The sequence below is a fragment of the Tiliqua scincoides genome, chromosome 10 (assembly GCF_035046505.1).
Source record: "Tiliqua scincoides isolate rTilSci1 chromosome 10, rTilSci1.hap2, whole genome shotgun sequence".
NCBI classification, from domain to species: Eukaryota; Metazoa; Chordata; class Lepidosauria; order Squamata; family Scincidae; genus Tiliqua; species Tiliqua scincoides.
Genome location: NC_089830.1, coordinates 3967261 through 3995213, shown reverse-complemented (window position 1 = coordinate 3995213; position 27953 = coordinate 3967261). Strand labels below are relative to the sequence as shown.

Here is a 27953-nt window from a genome sequence, read left to right as displayed (position 1 = left end):
TAGCAACAAACATGCCCCTGTGCTATTATCACCTTTAAGAAGTACCAGAATAGTGCTGTCATTGCAACTGAAAGAAACCCTGAGCAATGAGGTTTTGTTTTAAGGATTGGCATGCAGAGCACAGGGGAAGACTGGCTAAGGACAAATGCAAACATAGCATGCAGCATCTGTGAAGGTGGCAAATTCCACACTAGGATCTTTAGGAAGTGGGTAGAGCAGTGGTTCTCACACATTTAGCACCAGGACCCACTTTTTAGAATGACAACCCACCAGAAGTGATGCCATGTGACATCATCAAGCAGGAAGATTTTAAACAATCCTAGGCTGCAATCCTACCCACACTTACCCAGGAGTAAGTCTGATGCAGTACGCAGTCGACACTGCAGCTCCAGAGACCCAAGCTCAGGCAAGTACTCCTGGGAAAGAATGAGGCACACGGCAGTGCTCCACCACCAGGTGTTCCCATTGACCAGAATTGTAAAAAGAATATACATAGTAGCTTGTTAAAAGTACAGGTCTGTAACATTTCCCCAAATGCAGCCACATCCCATTGGAGCATCAAGTCTAATATATTAAAAACAAAATATTGAAATGAATGGGGACCTGCCTGAAATTTGAGAAACATTGGGGTAGAGAATCGTGGCCAACCTTGGGTGCGCTTTGCGGAGGAAGGCAGAATATAAGTAGAGGAAATAAATATTGATTGTTGCACCCCAAGAACGATACTGTAGATCCGGAAAAGGCGCAGAGGGGGCCACTGCAGTGGTCAGAGGCCTGGATTGCATTTGATGCAGAGGAGACCACAGTGTTTGGGGCTTTGGGGCTTGGAAAGGGCAACTGAGGGATGGGACTTCTAAAATGATGCATGGTGGGAAGCGGCAGCATACGTATGGCTCCGTTTCCCCCCCCCCGCCAGGAATGGCTCCAAGGGGAGGGCCACTCACCCACCTCCCTGCCAGGCTGAGTGCTCTGCCCCCCTCCAGCTACGCCACCGGTGGGGAGAGAAGTTTTCCTTCACCTCTCACAAGAGAGGAACAGGGATCAGCCAGAGAAAGTGACACAACAAATCCTTAGCCTGTGGAACTCATGGCTACTGGATGTGGTGCTGGTCACTAGTCTGGCTGGCTTTAAGGGGAAGGGGGCGTTGTGGGGACGTGGCTGCAGTGCAGCTGCACTCCGCCCAGCCTCAGGGCAGTGGGGTGGGAGCCCTGGTTCAGGCTACTGCAGGGGGGCCTTGGCTGTGCCCCGAGGAGCATACACTTCCCCTGCAGCAGGGGAAAGCCCAGGCTCCTGCCCCACAGCTGCGCGAAGCCCAGGGGCTCCCCGCAGCCCGAGGAAGCCGTCGTGTCCTGCTGGGGATCTTGGGGGGGGGCTCCCCACGCTGGGGAGGAGGAGGGACCAGGTTCAGTTCGCCCCCAAGATGGCCGCCCCCAGGCGGGTTCCGCACAGGCTCTTCCGGGTTCCGTACAGCCACGGGGGCGGAGCGAGGGAGCGTCACTTCCGGAAGGGGCTGGCAGGCCTACCTCGCGCGGGCTGGCCGTGGCGGAACTTCCGGGGCGTGCTGGGCGGTTTGAGACCTCAGTCAGAAGCCGGGCGAGGAGGGAGGCGAGGGAGAGGTGAGGTGGTGGGGCCGGGCCTGAGGACTCCCCTTGTGGGGAGGGGACCCCCCTTGTGGGGAGGCTGGTGGGAGGGGGGAGGAGAGGACCCCAGTGGGGAGGCTGGTGGAGGGGGGGAATCCTAGCAGGTGCAAGTTCTCCCTCCAGGTGTGGCTCAGCGGGACGGGACCCTTGAACCCTGTGGGGAGGGGAGCCCCCTTGTGGGAGGGGGAGGGGAGGACCCCTCCTGTGGGGAGGGGAGAGAGAACCCCTGTGGGGAGGCTGGTGGAGGGGGGAATCCTAGCAGGTGCAAGTTCTCCCCTGCAGGTGTGGCTGAGCTGAGCACTGCAGCTGGATAGGAGGGGGCTGGCATTGGGGTTCAGGGTGGACATCCTGGCGGGTGGCCTGGAGGGGCCTCCTTGCATCTGTGGTGTCTCAAAGGATGTTGATTTGTAGTGGGTTTGCAGGCAGAGACCTTGGCGCAATCTCTCTGTTTGCACTGCTGACTGCGCATTAGATGCTCTGTCAGGTAACTGAGGCACCTCACTTGTCTCCTCTGCACCCTAAGTATGCGCTCTGCATCAGGGGCGTGTGGTGGGTGGGGAGGCGGGTAAGGCAGAGCCTCCCCATCGGTGTCCTTTAGAAAGTGCCACCGCCGTGTGAGTCACCCAAGCACCCACAACCCATGTGCGGACCGTGACCCCAGACCCTGCAGAGTGCAGGGGTTGTGGGTGCTTGGGCGCCTCACAAGGCAGTGGTGCTTTTCTAAGAACACCGGTGGGGAGGCTCTGCCTCACCTGCCTCCCCACCCACCGCACGCCCCTGATGCAGAGCACAAACGCAGGGTGCGGAGGAGACAAGTAAGGTACCACAGTTACACCGCAAGCTGTGGGTGCCATTGGTGTCCTTTTACCGCCTTTCTTTTGTTGAGCAGAGGTACTGAAAACATCATCAATGTAAGGACAATAGTGCTGGACCTGCTGCCGCCCTACATCTTTCTCTTTGCCTCAGTGAGAATTTAAAAGAATGAAGTATGTCTTTAGAGCTAAGATTCAGACTTGGGCAACAATAAGAGTCTTGCTGGCTGCTGATTGCCTATGTGTAGGGGTGTAAGAACATAAGAGCCCTGCTGGATCAGGCCATAGGCTCACCTAGTCCAGCTTCCTGTATCTCACAGTGGCCCACCTGATGCCTTGGAGAGCACACAAGAGACCTGCATCCTGTTGCGACTCGCTTGCATCTAGCATTCTTACTTCTAAAGTCAGGAGTCAATATACCCATGATGGCTTGTAACCTGTGATATCTGTAAGATAAATTTATAGCCTAAGCCTTACTGAATACAATGGTCTAACTTCTGAGTAAGGTAAATATTGCCATTTTCACTCTACCAATGAGATCAAGCATGTTCATCCATCCTTGGAACTTTTAGTTAATTCACAGCCTGAATCTAAACCATGTTTACTCAAAAGTGCTTCTTGAAGAACTTCCCTTTTTAAATACTTCAGATTGCAGTTCTAGTTGTTGTTATATTTACTACATGCCAGAAGTACAACTTGGCTCACACTTGGCGAAGCCTGCTTGTAAGATAGATGGCCGCCTGTGAAGGTTCGAGAGCAGGTTATGATAGACATTATAAGGGCAATGGGCTGTGGGTATTGACTGATGTGTGACACAGTATTGCTCTTAGGGGTGTGTGTTACAAAGCATAACCTAGCTTTCATTCCATGCCTCTGAAAACCTACAGGTGGGGCACAAGGCAACATCCAGACCTTGTCTGCACCTGCTACCTGGTGCTTAGATCAGCCACCTATGAATACAACTCATTTGTTGATCTCTTACAACTAATTGCTGTTAGGCTATCCTCCACGATTTGTCATGGTCCTTTTAAAAAGTTGATAGCCATCTTCATTTCTTTCTGATGGTAGTGAATTTTGATGGTTGAGTATAGTTGCGTTACAGTGTGTAAACAAGAAGAGTCTTGCAGTATCTCTGAAGCCTAACCAGTTTATTTCAGCACAGATTTTCGGACACTGCAGTCATCTGATGAAATGAACCCAAGCCCAGTAAAACTTTTGCTGAAATACATGTGTTAGTCTTTCATTTTAAGGTACTGCAAGTTTCCCCTTGTTTTTGCCAACACAGGGTGCAATTCGTGGATGAAATTTGCTACTGGTAGAAGTGATGAGGCTCACCGCTAACTTGTATAAAGGACCAGACAAAATCGTGGAGGATAATTTAGCAGCTGTTAGCCACAGTAAGCCTTGGGACATGGCTGTTGCTCTGGATATTGCTTTAGGAAGTGCTCCAGTTTCTTTGTTCTGAACAGACACAAGATTGGGGATATCAGGTTAATGGTTCATGAAAACGCTGTAATGAATGTAGCTCATGCATGGTCCTTTACTTTCACAAGCCTCAGGCACCACAAAAAGTTGGTTTCTGAGCATCTTTTAACTTGTTGGGTTGCGTGCCCCTCAAGATATGTGTTGGGTTTTTTAAACCTTTTAGAAAGTTTGACAACAATGAATACAGGATGGATAATCAGAGATCCATTGTGATTTCTTTCTTTCTACATGGCAGTGTGTTCAGGAAAGACTGACTGGGCAAACTGAGGAGTAAACAGTTGCCCCGTGTCTGCCTGGAATCCAGACCTGGTGATGTCCTCTTCTGAAGAAGCTAGAGAGGGACTTATTTGTACTAGCAGTCAAAATTTTCAGGTAGCTATCTTTATGATTTAAAAAACAAACAAACCCCCAAAGCAATTGTAGCATAATACCTTAGGCCCCGCTAAAACATTTCAGAGCAGGGAATAAGGTTTCCGGTCACTTCAAAGCTTTCTCAGGCACTCTGCTGTGATGCTTTGGTTTCGTCCTAATGATGATGTTCTGCGCCTGTTGCTTTTGATCTTACTCCTTCCCTGGATTTGGGAGCAGTTTGCATGCCAGGACTGGCTTTGTCTGCAACATGCTCAGTGCCGAGAGTGCTGTCATTACTGAACAGGCATTATTATTAATATTGCATGGCTTCCCTTTGTTAACAGAGACTGAACAGAGAACAACTGAGATCCCATTCCCCACTTGAGCAGCTTTACTTGTTCCCTGCTGCTTGTGCTGGGCAAAAAATGGTTATTTCTCTGTTTGAATCTATCATTCTGGAGAAGGAGTGCATGCCATGAATTACCTTCTGAGATGTTCCTTTGGCCAAGTTTTCTGTCTCAGAGGAGTTGCTAGCCAATTATCTCTACAATTTCCAATGTTTTCTTTCTCACTGCACACTGACCTCTATGGTCTTCACCTCTTGTGATGCAACTTCTGGCTTGTGGGAGACTTCTGGGTTCTGTGGCTCTATTTCAAAGGCAACTACCTGTAGTAAAAAAATGGTCTGTCCCTCTGCTGACAGAGCTAATGGAGCAAGGGAGACTGAAAATTTGTTACTACAGGCAGTTACCCTAATCTGGAAAGAGTTTTTCTGCAATTTTAAACCGCTGTGCTCCAAACTTCTGTGACACATCTGCAGACCTCTTGTGGCACACCAATGTGTCGTAGCACACTGGTGGAAAATTGCTTCTCTAGGAGCTGACAAGCAGGATATGACCATGACTCTCCTTTTAGCAGCTGGTATTCTTAATATAAAGGGTTGCCTTAGTGAGCCAGCCTAAACCTGCTCTCCATGAATTTGTCCAGTTTCTTTTGAAGTCATCTAAATTAGTGGCCTGTTCAAATCACGTGGCAGTGGATTCCATAAGGTTAAACCATTTATTCCCAACGCTGCGTATGTGCAACAGCGATCAAGTGTGTATACCTGTGGCAGAAAAGGGTTAAGGATGGTGTGCAAAGTTCTTTCTGTTTTGTGGCCTAAGCCTCCTGCTAGTACAATGGCCCTGACATTCTACTATTATGTGGAGGGGAGAAAAATGTCTGTCACACTCTGGTTGTAATTCCGTAAACCTCCATGTCTTCTCTTAGTCATCTTTTAAAATAACTAATATCCCAATCTCATTAGTGTTTCTTTGTTGATCTTTATGTTTCCTGCCTTTTCCAACTGTATGATTTTTTGAGGGTGGGGTGGGGGAGATGAAGCAACCCAAAATACATGCAGCATATTCTAATTGTAGCTGCACCACAGATCTTTCTTAATGTCATTATGACAACATGCTGTTTTATGTTCAGTCTCTTAACTTATTAACGATGGTAAAATCCTGGTACTGTATTGTTTACTTCAATTTGGCATAATTTCTGAATAGATTAAATTGCATCTTTCCCAGTTCTGAATAAATGGGGCTAGTTTACATTGTGAAAATTGTCAATTTATTTTTTTGCTGGTTTGTCACTGCCACCTCAGACCCCGTCAGCATAAATTTGGAGATTTTTTTGCCCCGGGGTGCATCACTTCATTTTGGAGCTGTTCAGTCCACAGTGGTTTTTACTACCCTGACTAGTTTGGAGTTATCTGCAAAATCAGCCTCCTCCGTGTATTCCCCCAGCACTAGATCAAGTTAAAAGGCACTGGTCTCAGTTAGATCATGGGGTGTCGGGGAACGGGACTTCTTCCTTCCACTGTGCAAACTGTCCCCTTATTCCTTCTCTTTGCTTCCTGTTCTTTAACCAGTTACTAGTCAATAAAAGGACATGTTGTTTAATCGTCCTCAAGGTTCTTTGGGGAAGTACTTTGACAGTATTTGTCAAAACTTTTGGAAAGTCCAAGTGTTAGAGTATCAGCTAAACTGTCTCTGTCAACCATAGTTTGGCGACACAGTCTGTTCCTGAGCTTTTCAACAGACTGACAAAATTATATGTCTAGCAGATCTTCTTTAGCCATGCATTCAACACCCTCTGTGAATTCCAAACAAGATTTGAAGCAAGAGCTTTTTTTACGGAAGCCATGCTGATTCTCTCTCAGCAAGGCAGCTTCTTCTCTGTTTAAACATTCCTAGCCCTCAGTAAGACTTTTCACCAATGAACCAGGGCAAAATTCACTAATTGATCCCTTTAAAAAAAAAAAGTGGTATACTGGTGGTTTGCTAGTCCTTGGCAAATGAGAGTGATATAGTTAGGCCTGTGTTAAGTGCTGAGTGGTCTTAAATTCAAATCATGTTGTGTCTCTGTTTTTTTTAAAAAGCCAACTTCGTCAGATACTGGACTTGAGCCTGAATTTTCAGCAAAGTGCTTCTCTCACACCATCCCGAGTCTTTGCACTGGACGGTCTCGTTTCACTTCTCCAGTTTTGCAACTGCATCCTGAGCTTCCTAATTTCACTTGGAGGAAGGAGGCATGGATTGCTAGGGATAGGTTCACCCTCTGTGAAGTTGACTGTTGTTTTGTTTAATTAAAAACAACAGTGTGTTTTGTAGCACCTCAGAGGCTAACCCATTTATTTCAGCAACAGCTTTCCTGGGCTACATCTCACTTCATCGTCTGACCTTAGTGCACGAACACTTCTGTTGGAATAAGTTCACAGAAAGACACTCTGCTGCAGCTGACATTTTCCTGAGCTTTTTAAAACAAATTTCTAGTCTGGTACAGTATGTAAAAGACCAGTAAACAATGCACCATCCTCCAGGGAAAAAATGAGATGGTGAGCCTTCAGAGCAGAAGTTTGCTTGAGACATACAAAATTATGCTGGATAGAGAGATGCTCAGGGGATGGACAGAGTGGATAGAGAGATGCTCTTTACACTGTGGTTGGTCAGTGTGTGGTTGGTCTGTGGAACTCCTTGCCACAGGATGTGGTGATGTCATCTGGCCTGGATGCCTTTAAAAGGGGTTTGGACAAGTTTCTGGAGGAAAAATCCATTTTGGGTTACGAGCCATGATGTGTCTGTGCAACCTCCTGATTTTAGAAATGGGCTATATCATATGCAAGGGAGGGTACCAGGATGCAGGTCTCTTGTTATCTGGTGTGCTCCCTGGGGCATTTGGTGGGCCGCTGTGAGATACAGGAAGCTGGACTAGATGGGCCTATGGCCTGAGCCAGTGGGGCTGTTCTTATGTTCTTATGAGCATGTGATCAGTGCAATATAAATGTTGTTACATTTCCATACTCATGTAGGGCTGAAAATGTATAGCAGCATCTGATTTATTTATGGATGCAGGTGACCAGAAACCTGGATGGCTTTCTACCCTGCCACGACTTGTTAAGGTTCTCTTCATGCTCCCCCCAGCTCCTCACAAATGAGGCTGTGCCATGGATTTGAGAGAATGAGGTGATGGTGTTTTCTTGTTGGTTTGGGGTGGTCTTTTGTCTTTGGGGACAAAGCCTATGAGGGAAAGGCATCCTGTTGCTCTCGCCTTCCAGCCCAGCTTTTGCAGTGGCTCAAATATCGGAACTCAGTGTTTCAAGAGCAGGGTTATTACCCACAGTGCACAGCAGTTTCAGAATCAAAGTCACAGCGCAGCGTTAGGTATCATTAAGCCCACTGCTCTCAGCAACCTTCAATGTGTTTGGTTGTGTCTCTGGTCTCTGCGTTCATGGAGTTCTGGCCTTGAATGATGTGGTGTGTATGACATTTGGTTGGACTCCAAAAAGTATTTAATGGTGATCTGGGATAAGCAGGTTGGGTGGGTGTCCTGATCTCACTTTTTTTTTGGCGCCAGTAGGGTGCTAATCAGGTAGAAATGGCGGTGGCAGGCCTGCCTTTGGAACTCTCGCCTGGTTGACGCCATCAGCACTCAGTTGCATGCAGACTGTGTTATCTTCCTGGGAAGCTCAGAAGCTGGACTGAAAGGCCCATGGTGGCTCGATTCCTTCCAAGTAGGGAATGCCACAGAATCCAGAAGCACACTGTTGCTCCAAGAGAGATGCTCAGCACCTAGACCCATTGGGCAGAAATGGCCGGGAGTCCCCTGGTCTACCTGTCTCTGCCACTGGCTGCACCAAAACACCCACTGACCTCTTCGCAAACCACCATCTGCAGCTGACAGTGTACTGTGCACAGAGCAGGGCTGGATGAAAACAGGCACATACCTAGCAAGCCGCTTCAGATTATTGAGTTAGCAGCTTTGCATTTGGACGGATGGATGGCTGGCTTTGTGAGCTGGAGTTCTAGAATCCTGTGCTGAAAATGCCAAAATCCGGCGAGTGGAATGCAGTGACTCAAGTCAGGCTTACAAACTGGCTGCCTGTTTCTGAACAGGGTATTTCTGAAGGGGATATTTTCTGCATAGTTTTGTATGTGGGGGCAGAGAAGGATGGGCCACAGGGCTGCTGGGCTTGGCTGTGATAGGTGTGCTAAGTGAAGAGTTCCTCTTTCCCTCAACCCTGCAGTTCTCATTTCAACTTCCTTCCTCCATTTCTCACAGTGTGACTTCACGTTACAGAAGAAACCAGCACTAAGGTTTCCTCTGCAAGCATGAGGGCTAGCAACTTGACTTTTAAAGTAAAATGAAAGCTTTCTTGGGATTTTTCTCCAAATTGCTCAAGTCCCTGTTCATTGTCTCTATGGGCAGCTACATCACTGTGCAGTTTGCTGGGGCGACTTGCTGTGATGTTGCCCCGTTGACCTGAGTGACCCAATGGCAGCAGAGCCGGGATTCTTGGAGGTGGTCAGATCGCGATGCTGCATGCCTGTGTGATGAGGATAATAATCTATTGCTTGATGTATGGAAATTGCTTGACGCCTGCCTGGCCTTTGTGGCTGTACCCAAGTTGGTGACCGTGGGCACATCCCTCTTCTTTTCCAGCTGTCCAAGTGCAGCTCCAGTGGCAACTGCGTTACCGCGGTCTCTTGAATGCTCCTTGCGTCCCTGTGTTATCAGCAATTATATAAATAGCCTTGTCCTTTACCGATGGCAGTAAGCTTGTTTTCACCCTTCAGTGTTGAAATCCAAGTTCAGGGCTTAAGACTAACAACCTTTTGTGTCTCAGTTCAGTGTGAACTGGTGGCTTCCTCTTGTGTCCTTTGCAGGATCCATCCCAAGGCCTTTTGCAGGCAATTGGACAGGGGCTCACACGAAATCTTAGCTAGGAGTTGACAGGCTCAGTGGGAATTAGGGGAAGGGCAGGGTATGGGATTTGCTGTAGGGTTGCAAAGAACAGCCAGGTGTTTTGTGGGGAGGGGAGAGAGACCCAGCCCCACTTCCTCCACGCACCCCCATATTATCCCCACTGTACTCCAAAGAGGTGCAATGAATGACCCAATAGTTTTTCTTTGGCTGAAAATGGTCTGCGTTTGTCTTCTCCAGTGAATAGTGGCATGAGTGGCATTATTGCTCCAGGGGAAGGTAAAGACTCTGAGAGGTCACTAATGGCATATTGTTCCCATACCCCCTACACCTGGGAAGTCAGAAGAGTGGAATCCCTGGCTTCTTGTGTATCTTATTTCTCAATTTAGTTCAGTGTTTCCCAGACTCGCCAGGTTCAAGACACCTCCCCCTCCCCATGTGCTGCAGATGCTGCATGCGGCTCTTGGAAGTAATTGGTGATGGTGCTGGAGTTCTGACTGCCGCGCTGAGCCTCCCGCTACTGTTTGTAGCATCTCAGTCTTGCAGCCGGACAGCGCACTCCCAGCACCACCCCTGCACGTTCCCCGTGCTGCCCTTGGGAGCCATGTTGCACAGACTGGTGTCTTCTGAGGTGTATTAGTAAATTGTGAACTGCCTTGAGTGTGTATTGGTAGAGAAAAGCAGTGTGTCAGTGCAGCAAATTGTGTGCCGCGGGGTATAGCGTCCTTTGTCCATGATGTTAGTTCCTTGAAGTGGACTTGAGCCTTGCTTTCTTTCACTGTGAGGAAGAAACTCACTTTCTGAGTCTGTCAGAGCTTGTTCAGAACCTCTGTCAGTGGAGCTTGTTCTGGAATTTCCTTGAGACTGTCCTTGCAAATCCACTCAGAAACTTCAGCTGTTGCAGAGTGCTACTGGCACGTCCTGACTGGTGCCAGAAATGGTGGAAATGTCCTGCTTCTGCTTCATCAAGTGCCTGGCTGGCCAGTGCATGTCTGGGTGCAATTTAAGAGACTGGTTTTGATCTTGAAAGCCCTCGGTGGCTTGGGACTAGAATACTGGGATGGTCTCCCTTCCTGGGTGCAGTTGCCCACCCCTTGAGGTCACCTGGAAGGTGCATGAAAGGGCCTTCTTTGCAGTGGCACCCAGTCTGTGGAACACTTTGTCCCAGAACATGAGCATCTCCCTGTTGGGAGGGGACGATGAAAGATAAATATTTGAATTAGAATAACTTGTTCCATTCTAGATTGGTTTGGTTGCAGCCCAGGTTTGCAAACTTCACAGGTGACCCCGTGAGTGGCAAAAAAGAATCCTTTCCAGCACAAATGCCCCTCTCGCTAGGCTAGTAAAATATTTTAGTTGGCTAATAATTTGTTTAGACTTTTATTGCAAAGTGATTGTAGCATTGTGTATGCTAAACTTTGCAGTACACTGCTTTGTGAGGTTTTTGATCTAAATGTTGGGATATAAAAATATCTTCATAAAACTGGGATTTTTGTGGCGGTTCATGGAAAACATCAAACTTGTCTAATTGGACTTTGGTTGATGACTAATGTGTGTTTGCCTCCCATCGGCTGAGCGTAGTATATATGTGCGAAGCGGGTGTGTCTTGAGGAATCTTTGTGGTGAAAAGTAGAGTTGTTCCTTCAAGCCTTTACTTTCTCATGAAAGACGGGCACAGCTTCCTGTTCTTTCAGGTGGGAGTAGCTAAACCTCCCTAGTATTGACTTCCCAACTTCTTGTAGCTGGCTTTCAGATGCCTCAAGGCCTGTTCTTTCTAACTTTTAATCTCTGGATCAGGCCAAAGGCCCATCTAGTTGAGCTTCTTGCATTTCACAGCAGCCCGCCAGATGCTTCAGGGATCACACGAGAGACCTGCATCCTGGTGCCACTCTCTTGCATCTGGCATTCAGACAGTCTGCTTCTAAAACCAGGAGGTTATACGTACCCATCATGGCTTGTAACCTGTGATGGACTTTTTTCTCCAGAAATTTGTCCAATCCCCTTTTGGGCATCCCCAGATGCCTTGACCGCATCCTGTGGCAAGGTGTTCCACAGATTAATTACTTGTTGGGTGAAGAAATATTTTCTTTATGTTTCCCCTCCGACAAATGTTTATGCTAGACCATCAGTTTTCAACGTTTTTCCTCTCATGGCGCACTGACCTCTATGTTCTTTTCCTCTTGTGATATCACTTCTGTCTTATGGGAGACTCTTCCAGATTCTGTGGTAACTGTCTGTAGTGACAAATTGTCCCTCTTCCTCCATCAGAGAGGGTTACCATATGACTCCTTAGGGAACCAGTGGAGAAAGATGGACAGATTTATTGCTGCAGTCAGTTGCTCTGCAGAGCCAGAAAACCTGGAAGAGTTTTTCAGCAGTTTTCAAACTCTGTGCTTCACAAATTTCTAGGCACAGCAAGCAGACCAGTCTCTGCTGAATCTATGAATATGGGGTGTAATGTATGTCTACATGTGCAGCCTGTCTTGTGTCAAGCACATTGAATTTCTGTTAAGGGTAATTTCTAACGTGTGTTGCAAGTGATAAATTCAGTTTGCACATTGCTGAATGTGACGGAATCATTATTCCTCCTCTTAGATGTGAAAAGCTTGACAAAAAGTCTTGCTTGACTTGGAAAATTCTTAGGGGAAAAGAGAGAATATTGGTTGCCTCCTTATTACTGTCTTTTAGTAGTCTGGCTGTCTTTTTTTTCAAGCATACCTTTGTAACCATGAGGGCTAGAAACTTTCCAAATGTGTTTTGTTAAGGCTCATGGGCCACGCCTGGGCTCTGACCTTCCTATGCAAAAGCAAGAGTGCTCCTCAATGTTCGCTGCCCACATTTCCCCCTCTCCTATCATGAGCACCTGGCAGTGCTGAGCTAAATTGGGGGTGAACCAAAGCTCAGCCACCAAGTGACAGCTCTCTTTTGGCACTTGGATATGTGTGCTCACACAAAAGCATCTTTGCCTGCTTTTGTCCAGACGCTTCTGAGGCCCAAATCCTAACTCACTTTCCAGCACTGGCATAGCTGTGCCAATGGGACTTGTCTTCATCCTGCAATTGGGTGGCACTCACGGTGCCCTCCTCAAAGTAAGGGAATGTTTATTCCCTTCCCTCGAAGCTTCATTGCCCTTACGTTGGTGCTGGAAAGTGGGTTAGGATTGCGCCCTGAGTTGAGGGTTAGGACAGTATAACACTGCTCTTATGTCAGAACATTAATTTGCATGGAATGGATTCATATGTAAATGTTGTGGAGTCGTTCTTGAGCAGCCTGTCTTGCATGGAGAGCTGAGTATCTTTTGTGAGCTGGGGCTGAGTTTCATAGAATTCACTAGGAAAAAAACCCTCTTTCCTAGCTCAAGTTGCATCTCAGCACCTGATTTAATTGTCCAGAGAGGCTGTGGAAGCTCCTCCCTTAGAGACTATTTGGAAAAGACTCCAATTCAGGGTTATTGGGTGCAGAATGACGAGTTACAGGACTGTGTTTTGTGCATCCCAAATCTGGACGTTCTGCGATAAAAGTCTTATCGGGAGAAGACTGTAACGGGCGCACATTCAAGAGAGATGAATCATCTGGATCCTGGCATGTGTAGATAGCCCTTCAGAGGAACATCTGTAGCTTGGCACTCCAAACATATCAAAATCCAAGGCAGACTCTTGGTGCATGTAGAGCTGTGTGGTGTTAAACATTCCTCTGAAGCCCAAAAATAGGGTGGAGTTTGCAGCACTTGTAGCTTTTGAATATCTTGTGCATCTGTTCATCTCTTTGCACCTGGTTTGGATGATGCCACCCACTTGCTGGCTGTTCAGATCCACCAGAAACACAGATCATTCTCAAGATCAAGGGGTGTTGTTGTTTCCAAGCATTTAGTTGGTATGAGAAGTTTGCCTGCTGCTGAAGCCAGGTTGAAGTTCTGCTTTGTGGGCACAGAGATGGAGCAATTCGTTGGCCAATAGCAGTGACTGGGGGCAGCTGAGACCAGTTTCCCAGTTGTGCATTCCTACTGTTTGGGTGATGGTTTGTTTCCTGATCAGCTTTTGTGGCATTGTGGCACTGTCAGACCTTCAGCCGTTCCTCTGAAAACCTTGGCTCTCATTTCTGGCTCAAGGTCCTTGCCTGTGTGTGTGGAAGGAGGAGGAGAAGGTGGCACTGGAAAATGTGGATTTCTTACGCCCCTTATGTTCTGTTGGAGGCCCCCTTGCTTCAGTGCCCTACCTGTGACTGAATGTAAAAGTTACTGGTGCTGATTACTACCTTAAAAGCCCAATGTGAAAGTTGGTGTGCATCTCTCTCTCTTTTCAGGTGTGAGCAGTCGAAGCCTCTGTTGGTGTATGTGTGGCAACAACATGTCTGTCCCCCTCCTTGCCGATGCCGTGACCATTTCAGGGGCAGAGCGGGAGACTGCAGCGGTAAGGGCGTGCTCTCCTGGGCCCACCATCTGCTGGGATCCGGGAAGATTAGGGGGATTAAAAGGATTTCTCTCTTCAGTCTCGTCCCCTCTCTTCCTCGTCTGCTAGTCAATGCTGGGGTGGGTGGGTGCTACCCTTCCCCAGCTCCATTTAAGGGGGGGAGGGAGAGTGTTCGGAGAGGGGAGGTGTGTGGGAAGAGATTGGTGTCCTTCCTGTCCTGTATGTAAACCTACACCATGTTGTTTGTGCAGGACCTGCACAGAAACTCCCCTGCTGCCTCTGGCAGGTAATTAGCATACGCTCCTGTTGCCTCATTGCTGCTGCCTGCTGCTGTTGCACTAACCAGGACATAAATGAGGCTTGCTTTCCTCCACCCTAATGCAAATGTGGGGCTGCTTTGGTGGGCAGCTGTGGCTCGGTCTGGCGGCTCCACAGAACAAACAGTGCTGACCCCACAATGCTCCAAAGCTCCCTTAATCCCTGATCTCGTCACTGATCCAGGCTGCCTTCTCATCCTCAGATGTGCCCAGAGGCCTGTTGCCTGCCTTGTGTGTATGTGGGGAGGCCAAGCGCAGTGAGGCTGGTATGAAGTGCTTGATCTTAGGGGTGTCCTTAATATTGGGTGCTAGTTATCAAGGGTGAACATTAACGGGGGGCGGGAATGGAAGATGTCACTGGTATTTTCAGGTGAAACTCCGTCACCTGGACAATCCCTTTGCAGAATGAGCTGTAGCTCAGTGGTAGAACACCTGCTCTACCCGCTGAAAGTACCAGGTTCAGTCCCCAGAAGGATCTCCAGGTAGGGCTGGGAAACCCTGGAGAGCTGCTGCCAGTCAGAGCCTAATCATGCTGAGCTGGATGGACCACTGGCCTGACTTGGCAGAGAACAGCTTCATCCCTTTGTACATCCTCTTAAAATTCCTTTTATGCCAAGGTTTGGTGTGCTTTGGGTGAAAATCGTCCGAATTCTGCAGCCTGCATAAAACTCACCAATTGTTCTTATTTTGAATTGCACATTGTGTAATTTATTCCGATTGCTAACTGGGATTTTCAAGGAGCTCTGTGGGGTACTTGAAACCCCCAGCCACTGGAAATCCTATCCAGCTACTTCTCCAGCTTCTGAAAGTTTTTAGCAAGCACACTGTGAAGCTTGTCTTCTCAATCACAAGGGCTAAAAACCTGCTCTTTTTTAAAAAAAGAGTCAAAGCTAAGATTCTTGGGGAGCTGAATCATGTGTTCCTACGTCATGACATACATATAGCCTTGCCTTATGCTTCCTTAGAAAAAGAAAATTGAGAGCTTGATCTGAGTGGTGTTTGGGAACGGTAGAGGGATGGCAGTCTGTCAGATTAACTCATAGATGGTAATAACAGCCTAGCAGTTGCTGTCTGGTGTGGGTGTGTGTTGGGAGGGGGAGGATTTGCCTTGCCTAAATTGATACCTCCCAGGTGATGGGGCTCCCTGCTTATGTCATGAAATGCAAGCCGTGTGGCTCAACTCAGTCTCTGTGCTTGGCCTCCAGCTTCCAAAGACAGAGAGGCTGGCAGTGACTGAGCAAGTCCTCTTCTAGTGGATCTGGTGGGAGGTGGCGGCGGCGTAAACCGATTCAGCGCTATGCAGATTCTCTGTTCCCAGATTTTTCACCTCAGAGCAGAAAGGACCCACCCTTTCTTGACTGCACAGTCTGCTTTTTTTGGAGGGGTTTTCCTCACTAATTGGCCTCCACACCGCCTCCTGACACGCTTTGCTGTGCTTCCTCACTGGTGGTGCTGGCTAATGTGTCTTTTTTTTTCCTCACTTCCACAGGTCATTTTTTTGCATGGGCTTGGAGACACAGGGTGAGTATTGCAGGGCTCAGTCATTTATTTGTGGGGGTGGTCCTGGGCTTTCTGGCAATCATATCTATGCTTTGACTGGTGCTGGGGGAAGGAAAAGCTGTTTTTTAAGGGTAGCAGCCTGGCCTAGAAACTAGACCAGTGGTCTTGTTTCTGGATAGAAAATCTGGAAAACCAGTACCAGTGGGAGAGAATATTGGCAGGGTCAGGATTGGAATGAGGAGGCACTGAGAGAGGTCAAGACTTAAATCCAAAATGTGGTCTGACACAAAGTGCTCCTCTGCCCCCCATCTTCTAAGGCACCCCTGGATGCTAACCTCCAGAAGTTTGGAGACTGTTTTCTTGCATGTATCTTTTTAAAATTTATCTGTACCTGGATTTTGTGTACTTTGGGCTAAAATAAAGACCAGATTCTGCAATCTGCATAAATTTCTCTTCAGTTTTGATTTGCATGTTGTGTAACTTATTCTGATTGGTAACCCAAAAGGTCAAGGAGCACAGGCAGTGGGTGTCGTGAATATGTACATGTTAGGCCTTGGTTAGCATGTGGAGCCTGAACCAAACTAAGTCAGTAGCGGAGAAGTGGCTCGCAGTTCCTAGCTGCAAGAATGTGAGTACACAAACACAAAGATTGTTGTCTCTCCTCTGCTGGCCAGAAAGGACAGACAACAAGAATTACAACCCGTTTGAATGTAGCACCTTTGCAGACAGAAAGGCGCCTTATCAAGCTGATGAAATGCAGCTGTGGAACTCCAGTTGGGAGGGGTAAGAACTAGGAGGACTAGCAACCAGGCCCACTTTGAGAAGGTTCTGTCCTCAAAAGTTTCTGATTGGACAGTCTAAATAAGTATGACGTCACCTCAGTACTATTAGCGTGAGAAGTATAATAATGAGTGCCCCAGGGGTGTGTCTGGTTCCTTCTTGGGCAGAGTTTTTGGGTGCAGCATCCTATGCGATATGAGCTCCATGGTCCAACATGGGCATCTGGCCTCACAGGTAGCCTGGAGCTAAAAGATCTACAGGAAGCTGACCCAGGTGAGAGACAGGGATTAATAGAGATAGCCAGCTAGCTTTGTTATTTTATTGCTGATATGTTTCCTAGATGTTTATGCCTCTAGCATTTGCTACCTTATGTAACCTCATGTATGTAATAAACTAAAATCTCTTTTACTAAGTTGTTTCATTGTCTGTTGGGGACAGAGGTTCAGAATCCTGCCTAGTCGTTCAGCAAGCTACCAAGTGCTCATTGAGGTCTAGTAACTTGAGGACTGAAGCTTTAATTGGAGAAAGCGCTCAGTGCCTGCAAGGGATAGAATTAAGCCTGGAGGATCGCAGTGTCCCTGGACTGAGGCACTGGCACGTACAGGGTGGTGGCAGTACTACTGCGCGGGGGGGGGGCCTTGAGGGCTTTAGGGTTCGAGAACCGAGAACTCTGAGCACCCTAAACCCTGCCCCCCAAGTTTGCGACAGTGGGCATGGTTGGTTAGGGCCACATTTGACTCCTGATGCAGGTATTTTTTTGGCCAGCTGCCGTCTGGATTTCAAGCGCTTAAGTATTCATCACTTCCAGGGAGCTTGGTAAAACTAAGCCGCTCTGCTGGGCAGGATTTGCAAGGGTGATGCGAGCCAGTGGAGTGTAATCTGTTGCCTTTGATTTTTGGTCTGTTCATAAACCCTGCATCTCTGGAGGCAACTGAACAGCCTAACAGGAGCAAGTCTTAGCAAGCAAGGGGGTGGTTGGGTGGGAGACCTGCCTATGCAGAATGGGGAGAAAGATAGCCCACTGGTGCCTGTCCTGGCAGAAAGTGTGGTACAGATTACAGAATCCTTGGAACCCATCGATGCCATCAGAAAAAGCATGTACTATGGGCTTCCTGGGACTGTCTCTGCAACATGCAGGTTGGGGGGGTGCATATAGAGGTGCCTGTACCAATTCGAGGATATGCTGACCTTCCTAGCAGGACTGTGGTTAACTGAGGCAAGGTCCAGGAAGTGCTTTGACTGCACTACACAGAAAAAGCTCTGTATAAATGTTGATTACCACAGTTGTGGTTCCTGGGGGAATGTTCCAGTGCAGAGAACAGCTTTCCCTGGTAGGGAAGTGGAGAGAACACAGAGGGCCCTGAGAAGTATGCGCCCCTTGTCCACTCACCCTTGCATGTTCTACGATGCACACTACAGTCTTCCTTGTCTCTCTCTCTCCTCTTGCAGGCACAGCTGGGCTGAGACCTTGTCCTCCATTCGACTCCCCTATGTGAAATATATCTGTCCGCATGCGTAAGTGTTGCCTCTGCCCTAGTCCCTAGAGCAAGGACTGGCTTGGATTTCAGGAGGGACATGTCTGTGTGGAGTGTGGGTGGTGCTGTCTGATCAACCTGGCCTTCCCCAGCCACAAGTCAGGCTTCTCTGCTGACCCAGAATATATAGCTGCTGAAGGCCTGAGCCAAAGGACTGGCTGGTCAGTTCAAACAGAGATGTGAAACTTGACCCCCACCTCCCTCCGTCTTCACTTGTTCCCCATCTCGTGTGCTCTTTCCCTCAAGCTTCCTCCTTTGCCTTCCCTTCTTTTGGACTCCTGTTTCTCAGTCCAGTGCCACCGGGCCTCTGGGTGCCCTCCAAACTACCTCCCAAGATCTCTTTCCAGCCCTTGGCCTGTCCTTCAGAGCTGTGTTTCTTTCTGTAGCCAGCATGTGATTTTAATTCTAGCCAAACTGGAGACATTTCCCTCCCTCCCTCCAAGAATCTGGACTGTAGACATTCTGACATCTTAGTTCTTTAGGAACTTGGCACTTTCAGTGTAATGGTACCAGATCAGCCAATCCATGTCTGCGGTTCCGCCATCCCTGGCACAAAACAGTATCGATCAGTTCTGTTATTAGTGAAATTGGTGTGTGTGCGTGTGTGTGTGTATGGTAGAATCCTCTGCTAGCTCTTCCTCTCTTGTTTTGGCTGCTGAGACAGAATCTCATCCTCCTCCTTTCGCTCACTAGTTCAAACCAGGTCTTACTGTCTCAGCAGCGGCTGTGGTTTGTGTTTGGGCTGCCCACTTGAGAGCCTGTCCTCAGGGACATGTCTTGGATCGTAAATCTTATGCTTGCGACATCCAAGGTCTGGATGGGGCTGGAAGAAGCCTAGAGCTGCCATGTTGGTGGCCACTAAAACCTGGCCTTGGGAGGCGCAATCCTCTGCACAAACACACCACGCTTTGGTTTCCTGCAACTCTCAACAACTAAACTGTGTCCTAAAGCACAACAGGGAGGCTTTTTTCAATGAGGCTCCAGCAAATCAGCCCAAGAACTTGGGGTACCGAAGCCCCTGGCCTCGGGTTGATTTTCACTCGAGGAGGAGCATAACCTACCAGGCATAACAATGCACACACAACCTTTGTTGCATGCGCTGCAACCTCCTTGCCAGTGCCTACCAAAGGATGTCAAATAATCTGTGCACAGAGACATCCTCCATGACCTGTCTGCACACAGATATGGAGTTTTAGAGTTTCAAACTGTTTTGACTGCAGCTACTCTGAGTTGACAGGCTGTCACAAGCTGGCGCATTAGGCACACCCCAGCATGTATAGCAGGCTCAGTAGCGTGGGGCTGTCTGGCGTACAACCCGGTTAGCAGGCATCAGCCTACTTCCTTAGGAAATCCCCAAGACCTGACCTTTGTATAGAAAGACCACCATCCTACTAACACAAGCTGCCGCCCCCTGACGCATTGTTGGACAATGTAACTGGTTCCCAGGAAGAAATGCACAGTGCTGCGTTGAACCTTGTTCATCTTCCTGCCCCCCCATTCCCTCCTTACCTTAGAAAATGGCTCCACCCATTCTTGCTCCACCTCCTGGTTCAGTTTGGTTCTATCCAAACTGGGGCAGCAAAGGTGACTTGGGTGAGTAGTCGAAGATGGGTGCTTGCCAGTCTTGAGCCCATCTCGGGGAATTCAGTCTGCCGAGCCGCTCCGCCTCCAGAAATGCCTGTTGCTCTGTTCGCAACTCCCCAGCAGAAGCACTGAGCTCAGTCCCCAAATGCCCAGGTCCCAGGGCGGGCAACTAGGCAACTGCACCAAACACTTCCTGATGCAAGAGGGACTGTGCGTGAGAGAGGAGGGGTGAGTTGGGGCAGATGGAGCAAGCTGTGCTTCGGGAGAGATCTTTGCTTTTATTTAAGGGAAGAAAGAAGTACTCTGTGTGGGTCTCTGGGGGAGTGCAGGTTTCCCAGGGCTCCTTGGGAGCTTTCTGCCTGGCACACTCCTCCCACTCTGGATTTTCATCCCCAGCTTCTCCCCCGCTTTCCTCTGCAGGCCAAGAATCCCCGTTACCCTCAACATGAAGATGGTCATGCCTTCCTGGTTAGTATAAGACTAAGTTAACTGAATTGCCACTGCAGGTAAGCCACGATGCCTGCCTTGCTGTCCCAGTGCTGTGTGGTGTTCCTCTGGCACGTGCAGCACGTTAAGGAAATGTGGCCCCTGGGATTGTGGGTGTGATGGAGAAAGAGGCAAATGAAATGGTGGGGGAAGGGAAGAGGCAGCAGCTCAGGGGGTTCTGAGAGGGATGGTGGCCTCCCATTTGGCCCTCAAGCTGGCTGATCTGTGGGTGAGACTGGGTGGGTGGGTTGATTGGTTGGTACGTGTGTTAGGGGAAACACACCCTGGTTACTCCTACAAAGGTAGGATGCACAGTTAGGCTTGCTGAGGACAGAAAGAGCCGGGTGTCATCAGCATACTGATGGCACCCTACCCCAAGCTTCTGGGTGACCTCTCCCAGTTGCTTCATGTAGATGTTGAACAGCATGGGGGATAGAATGGACCCTTGTGGCACCCCACACCTGAGAGGCCAGGATGCCAAACAAGCATCCCCCAGCACCACCTTCTGGTGCCTGTCAGCCAGGAAGGAGCAGAACCACCGTGAAACAGTGCCTCCAAGCCCCAACTCAGCCATCCGATCTAGGGCGCCATGATCGATGGTGTTGAAGGCCACTGAGAGGTCCAGCAGTACTAACAGGAATGCACTCCCCCCTCCATTCCCTGGCGCAGATCATCCACCAAGGCTCTGTCCCAAACCCCGGCTAGAAGCCAGACTGAAACAGATCTAGATAATCATCTCCCTCCAGGACCCTCTGGAGTGGGGTGTCACCACCCGCTCGATCACCTTGCCCCAAAAAGGAGTATTTAAGACTGAGAGTTGTTCAAATTAGTGGGATCCAGGGAGGATTTCTTCAGGAGGGGGCAAACCACCACCTGCTTCAGGGTTGGTGGCAACACCCCCTTCCTTTAGAGGAAGTCCAACGCTGTGCAGAACAGGCTGAGCATTCCTTTCCTGATCAGACAAACCATTTCTTAACACAACCTCCAGTTGCGTTTCTTGGCCCTTTTCCAGACCAGTTCAGCACTTCCACCTATTTACTGGAGTCCATCGAAAAAGGATAAGTAGAGCTGGTGGTTGTCCAGATAGTGACAGCACCTACTCCAGATCTCTGGCTACCTTCTCAGCAGTTTCATGTAGATGTTGAAAAGCAGCGAAAGACAAAATGAAGTCCTGCAGGGCCCCGTAGCATTAATTTAAGCAGATGTTCTGGGGCAGCGATTTTCAACATTTCTCTTTTCATGGCACACTAACCTCTATGGTCTTTGCTTCTTGTGACGTCACTTTTGGCAAAGTCACTGGAGGAAAAGGAACAGACAATTCATTTCTATAGAAAGTTACCCTAGAAACAGCTGCAGGACCTGGAAGAGTTTTTCAGTGATTTTCAACCACTGTGCTCCAAACTCCCACAGAATGCCTTGCGCTTTATGTGACACACCAATGTGCTGCAGCACACTGTTTGACAATCACTGTTTTGGGGTCTAAAGGTAGAGGGATCTTGTATGCTGAGTAATGTTTGGGAGGCATTCTGAACCCCCAGAGGCCGGTGGAGTGGGTTGCGGGTCCAGCATGACCCAGAAAGGCTTTGTGTGCAAAGAATTGAGCATTGATTCATGACCCACTGCAAGGTGGGTCGCAGCACTCGAAAGATTGGAAGCGACTGCCATAGTCCAGTGCTGCATAGTACCTATAGGCGGGTCAGGGAATTTCAGCTGATGTTCATCTTTCCCTCCCCTCTCCAGGTTTGATTTGATGGGCCTCAGTCCAGATGCACCTGAGGATGAAACGGGAATCAAAAAAGCAGCTGAAAACAGTAAGAGGAGCTCTTGCAGAGCAGGGTGTGGGTTGAGCCCATTTCTTTGAATGACAATTGGAAACTGCTGTTGCTCCGGCTGCATAGTGTTATTGATTACGCCTTTGATTGGCTAAAAAGGAGCCTCATTCAATTGGGCATTCAATTAAAAAAAATTAATATAAATACACCATCAGCATCTTAAAAGAAAGCGTTCCCCCTTCTCTCAGTCAGTCAGGGCTGAACGCTTTGCCAGAGAATCATCATGATGCTTGGGAATTTGTGTAGCAGTTTGAGTGTGCAGAGTGCTTCATGTCATTCTTGCAACAACCTAGTCAAGGGGAGTGTTATCCCCATAGTGTGGACAGGGAAGGCTGAGGGGCTTGTCTGGGGCAAGTTCATCGCCAATATGAAATTCAAATCCGGGAAATTCTGATGCGCGACTCATAGCACAATCCTAGTTACGTCTTCTCAGAATGCAAGTCTCATTGTATTCGGTGGGGCTTGCTCCCAGGAAAGTGTGCATAGCATTGCAGCCTTGGGGCCCAATCCCATCCAACTTTCCAGCGCTGATGCAACTAGACCGATGAGGCGAGCACTGTATCCTGCAGTTGGAGGGGAGCTGGCATGGGGGCCTCTTCAAAGCAAGGGAACGTTTTTATTCCCTTACCTTGGGTTTACATTGTGGCTGCTTCGGTGCTGGACGGGATTAGGCCTTCAGTCCCTTAGCTGCTGTGCTTCTCTCAGTTGGGTGCAAGAAGTGAGGTTCCAGAACTATTGTGACTCCCCTACAAATTGAGTTGTTGCTGACAAATGATAATTTCTTTGATTGGTTGATTGCCCTCATTACAAAGGGAAACCTGGTCCGTGGTGCTGTGCGTGCAACACTGGTTGGTGCAGGCCTGGTAAGGGGGGGAGGGAGGTGTGTGTGTGTGCGCGCGCGCGCGCTTGCACACTTGGTTTTCCAACTTCTGCTCTGTCTACTTCCAAGGCACATTTTTGCACCAAAGAGTAGCTCTTGCGCCTGGGGAGGGGGGGAGATTGGTCTCCTCTGCTTGGAAGTTTGGACCAGTTCTGGCTGCTGTGGTCTGGTGGCAAAGTGTGTGAGTTTAGCTTTGAAGCCACTCAGTGGCTGCTGGCAGGCCACAGTTCCAGAGTGGCATCCCTATAACTTCATTGCAGCAGAATCCCCCAAGTCCCTCCCCAAGTCCCTCCTTTCAAAGGTTCCTGCCTGTGTGTAGCCTCGGGTTTTGTGTCGATGCTGTCGATGCCTGGCAGAAAGAAGCAGCAAGTTCCTGATGCTCCCATGCCCTGGTGTGCCTTGTTTGCAGGCTCCCCCTCCCCCGATCTTTGCCGCTCTGGAAGGTCAAGAGAAAAATATTGGGCTCTTTCAAGACCCTGGCATTTGGACGTTCAATTTATTTTGCGTAGTTCACTCTATGCCATTGATTTTGTTTGTGTCCTGTGTAACCCACGGCCTTGTCACCTTGAGCTCTCTCTGTGCCTTCCAGTTAAAGCAGTAATTGAGCACGAGATAAAGAATGGGATCCCAGCCGACCGGATCATTCTGGGAGGCTTTTCACAGGTGAGTGGGGGGGCAGAATGGGGAAGAAGAGGGCAAAGGGGGTGGTTCTGGCACGGAATGCTGCAGGCAGGTGGGCGGCAGGGCTGGTCGTGGGCCTGGGGAGGTGAGCAGCGGCTTTGGGGGTCTTTGCAAAGTGCACCATTGCCTCCTTGCTGGGTGCTTCCTCCGGGTCGCTGCAGGGGAGCAGTGGTGGAAGTGGGCAAGGGGAGGGAGTGTCCCTGCATCCTCTGCTTGGCTGGCCATTGATGAATTAGGTGTATCTTTGGCCTGACCCAGAAGGGCTGCTCCTTGTGTTTGTGCTGCATATATCAGTTCCTGGAGACTGGCTTGGATGTGCACAGGTGTTCTTGAAGAGGTAGGGGCCAATTTTAGTGTCTGGTGGAGGTACAGTGGCGTTTGCTTCCTTTTTTTTTTTTTACAGAAAAATCAGGCTTCTAGCCCACATGGGAAATATATGTGCTGGTTTGGGGGCAGTGGCCAAGTGGAGGATTTCTGGTATGGGGCTTTAGTCGTCCTTCTCACAATATACTCTCTGCTTTGTATGACAGAATATTTCATGCATAAGAACATAAGAACAGCCCCACTGGATCAGGCCATAGGCCCATCTAGTCCAGCTTCCTGTATCTCACAGCGGCCCACCAAATGCCCCAGGGAGCACACCAGATAACAAGAGACCTGCAAGGCTTCCTGGGAGTTGTAGTTTAAGAACATAAGAACAGCCCCACTGGATCAGGCCATAGGCCCATCTAGTCCAGCTTCCTGTATCTCACAGCGGCCCACCAAATGCCCCAGGGAGCACACCAGATAACAAGAGACCTCATCCTGGTGCCCTCCCTTGCATCTGGCATTCTGACATAGCCCATTTCTAAAATCAGGAGGTTACACATATACATCATGGCTTGTACCCCATAATGGATTTTTCCTCCAGAAACTTGTCCAATCCCCCTTTAAAGGCATCTAGGCTAGACGCCAGCACCACATCCTGTGGCAAGGAGTTCCACAGACCGACCACACGCTGAGTAAAGAAATATTTTCTTTTGTCTGTCCTAACCTGCCCAACACTCAATTTTAGTGGATGTCCCCTGGTTCTGGTATTATGTGAGAGTGTAAAGAGCATCTCTCTATCCACTCTGTCCATCCCCTGCATAATTTTGTATGTCTCAATCATGACCCCCCTCAGGCGTCTCTTTTCTAGGCTGAAGAGGCCCAAATGCACAGTGCGTGTAGCATTCAAATGGCAGAACCTTGGCCTGTGTTTGCAGGATTTAAGTTGCCCTGGGCCTATCTCTGTCAAGCCATTAATGGAGAGAGGGGAATGTTTGAGGGCTGCATGTACTTCTGAGTTTGGACAGTGTGACCCCTTCCCGAAAAGGATGCACGTTTTATCTGCATTTACTGCAGGCGTATTGTCTTAGACGACAAGTGCTGGGTGGAGCTGTGGCCTCCTGGCCCAGGGGGCTCATTGGTTGGGGGTGTGTGTGTTGCTGGAGGGTTCTCTCCTCCTTTCTGGGCAAATCTTGACCTACTTGCTTCATATTGTTGTGCCGCAGGGTGGCGCGCTCTCCCTCTACACAGCGCTCACTTGTTCGCATCAACTGGCTGGCATCGTGGCCCTCAGCTGCTGGCTCCCGCTGCACAAAACGTTCCCGCAGGTACGGTTGCCTTCTCCCCTTTCAGTGTGGCCATGATCATGAGTGGGTGGGGGGTAAGCCCATGCCAGATTCATCACAGCCGCAAAGCAGAAAGAAACCCTCCATCTCTGGTGGGACTGATACCCCATAATTAGAGGTGTTTGAGAACTGAGTGTGTTTGACTCGGAAGTGAGTACATTGTGTTCAGGAAGACTTCAGCTGCAATCCTAAGGCTGTAATCTTGCCAGAAACAAAACACCTCCATCCGTAATGACCCTGGAAGCAGAGGTCCTGAAGAGATGGTCTCTCCCAATTCCCTCTACCACCACACTGGGCATCTCAAGAAAATGTAGACACTCTTTACAGTGTCAAATTTATTACGCTACAGGTCACATGTATACGGCAAATAGTGTACGTAGAAGAACTTGCTTGACCCATTATTTAATGAATTAGACCAGCAGCTCCTAATTTTTACCTTGCATCAACCCACTTTATCCTCCTGGTGGTGCCAGGGGAGGCGCCGGAGGCCTCTTCCAGCTTGTGCCAGGCCAGCAATGCACACTATTGCTTTCTGTTGGCATCAGCTAAAGGCTGTCGTGACCTCTAGCAGGATCCTGCTAGAACTTATCTAGAAGTCTCTGTTAAGTGACTTCGTTTTTGGAGGCAAAAACTCAGGAGGCTTCTATGGGCCATTCTGAGGCCTGTAGGCTAATAGAATGGTCTGCTGGCCCAGTGCAACCTAGAAGAAGCTTCTGAGGCCTTCCAGTGAAACTATCCCTCCCCCCCTCTGACTTGGAGCCAAACACTGGCAAGCGTAGGAGGAAGGGCCCAGCCTCAACCCACCACACATGGGCCCATGACCCACAGTTTGGGAAACCTTGAGTTGGACCAAGTGCTTGAAATGTTGGCAGTGACAGGATTGACCAAGGAATCTGCAGACATCCGCTCACGTGTGTGCTGTGATGGTTCCATGCGCCGCTCTTTAGTATCTTCTCTTGGATAGTTGAATATTGCAGGCTTTCTGTAATGATGCATGAATTAGACCTTAGTAAAATGTGTGTACACTTTTTTGAAACCATCTGAATATGTAATTTTTTGGGAGGACAGGCAGCGTCTTATGGCATGAACAAGGACATTCCCATTCTGCAGTGCCATGGAGAAATGGACCCCATGATCCCCGTGCGCTTTGGGGCCCTCACTGCCGATAAGCTGAAGGCCATCGTGACCCCCAGCAGGATCCTGTTCAGGACTTTCCCAGGAATGGTGCACGGGTCCTGCCCTCAGGTGAGTTGAGCACCTTAATGTGTGTCTTTGACCCCTTGGTCTGGTTGCAAGCAGGGAAATGAGGAGAGGCCTTCAGGGAGCCTCTTATACAACTCCTGTGTTCTTAGGAGATCAGATGAGGAGTTCTTAATGCCTCAGTGTTCAGCAGTTTGGCCTATAGCTCTGAGAAGAAGAGTGTTCTTTGCCCTGGACCCTTCCTTACAGAGTGGTCTCCTATCCCGTACCCTGCAGGTTTTTTAGGAAGGTTGCACAGACCTGACTGTTTGCAAGAGGGATTTCTGACGGGGGCAATGGCTGAGGTTTTCAGTGAATCTGGAGTGAGTCTGTGTTGCATTGCTTCAGTTGGCTGTTTAACAAAACATCTTGTTTGTTTAATGCTAACTCTATCATGTCGTATTAGAAACCGGAGACTATCCTACGGCACGCCTACAAGTGAACCAGTATATTATATATAGCCTCAACAGGAGACTTGCCTTCAAAAGCTTATGCTGCAATCACTTCGCTTGGTTTTTATCTTGTTCTTGAAACTTTTGCTACACTTTGAATTCCCTGTTGAGTTGCTACAAGCTGCCTTGCAGATCGGTTGCATGATCAAAAGGTGGCATACAGTTTAGAAACAGAGAGGACTCTGTAGCAGCAATTATTAGATTTTTTTAGATTGTGAGCCCTTTTGGGACAGGGAACCATTTAGTTATTTGATTTTTCTCTGTAAACCGCTTTGTGAACTTTTAGTTGAAAAGCAGTATATAAATACTGTTAATAATAATAATAATAATAATAATAATAATAATAATAATAATAATAATTATTATTATTATTATTATTATTATTATTATTATTATTATGCAGTAGGCAAGGAAACACGACCGTTTCTTTTTCAGGCTCCTATAAACCTCAGGCCACATTTTTGCTTTTGCATTTTGCTTGAGAAAGCAAGTTTCTAGCTCTTATGGTGGCACAGTAATGCCTGAAGCCATATGGGTGCATAAATGGAATTTGGAGGGTAGGTGCTTAGTCCTCTCTGTGCTTTGATGCCGTAGATAAGTCATGCCTGAATGTAAAAAGTACTCCTTTTTTTATCTTAACAGGAGATGTTGGCTGTGAAAGAATTCATTGAGAAACTGCTGCCTAGGATTTAAGCATAAGGATTCAAGACTGTTGCAGGGAGAGATGGCAAAGATCACCTCTGATGATCTTTTCACCCTTGACCTGCCAGCTGCGACTGGAAGCCGTGGCAACCCACCACCACTCCAGCTGGTTCCTTTCTCTGGTCCTCCCCTTCCTCCTCCACTGAGACGACCCCCCCCACTGCCGTGTATGTGGAAGGGAGTGACCCTCTTTTCTGTGCTTGGGGGGGAAGGGATGGAGCAGCATGAAGGAACAGCTGAACCCCTCATGTGGCCTCCTTGCAAACTTCGTATTCTGGTCATCTGATTTCAGTCTCTTCCTGTCTCTTCCCCCCCCCCCCCAATTGAATGCTTGCTGTGGAGATGAACTTAAAACTTAAGGTATTATGATTA

At 48.6% G+C, this 27953-nt stretch overlaps 1 protein-coding gene across 3 annotated transcripts; it reads left to right on the top strand.

Moving 5' to 3' along the window:
* Window positions 1-1563: 1563 nt before the first annotated feature.
* Window positions 1564-27953, top strand: LYPLA2 (lysophospholipase 2). 3 transcript variants are annotated; one of them, XM_066638622.1, is made up of 10 exons: window positions 1564-1616; window positions 13835-13941; window positions 15748-15779; window positions 17988-18053; window positions 20078-20125; window positions 21884-21954; window positions 23445-23518; window positions 25069-25170; window positions 26257-26433; window positions 27522-27953. In XM_066638622.1, exons 2-10 carry the CDS (start codon window positions 13864-13866, stop codon window positions 27570-27572), a joined length of 699 nt encoding a protein of 232 aa, XP_066494719.1. In that variant the 5' UTR covers window positions 1564-1616; window positions 13835-13863; the 3' UTR covers window positions 27573-27953. The 3 variants fall into 3 exon arrangements, with proteins under 3 accessions (XP_066494719.1, XP_066494720.1, XP_066494721.1); XM_066638623.1 differs by lacking the exon at window positions 1564-1616 and adding an exon at window positions 3805-3849; XM_066638624.1 differs by lacking the exons at window positions 1564-1616; window positions 13835-13941 and adding an exon at window positions 14198-14227.

Coding starts and splice junctions, on each gene's coding strand:
- LYPLA2 (XM_066638622.1), top strand. CDS start 13,864: ATGTGTGGCAACAACATGTCTGTCCCCCTCCTTGCCGATGCCGTGACC. Junction 15,780..17,987: donor CATGGGCTTGGAGACACAGG/GTGAGTATTGCA, acceptor CTCCTCTTGCAG/GCACAGCTGGGCTGAGACCT. Junction 23,519..25,068: donor TTCTGGGAGGCTTTTCACAG/GTGAGTGGGGGG, acceptor GTTGTGCCGCAG/GGTGGCGCGCTCTCCCTCTA.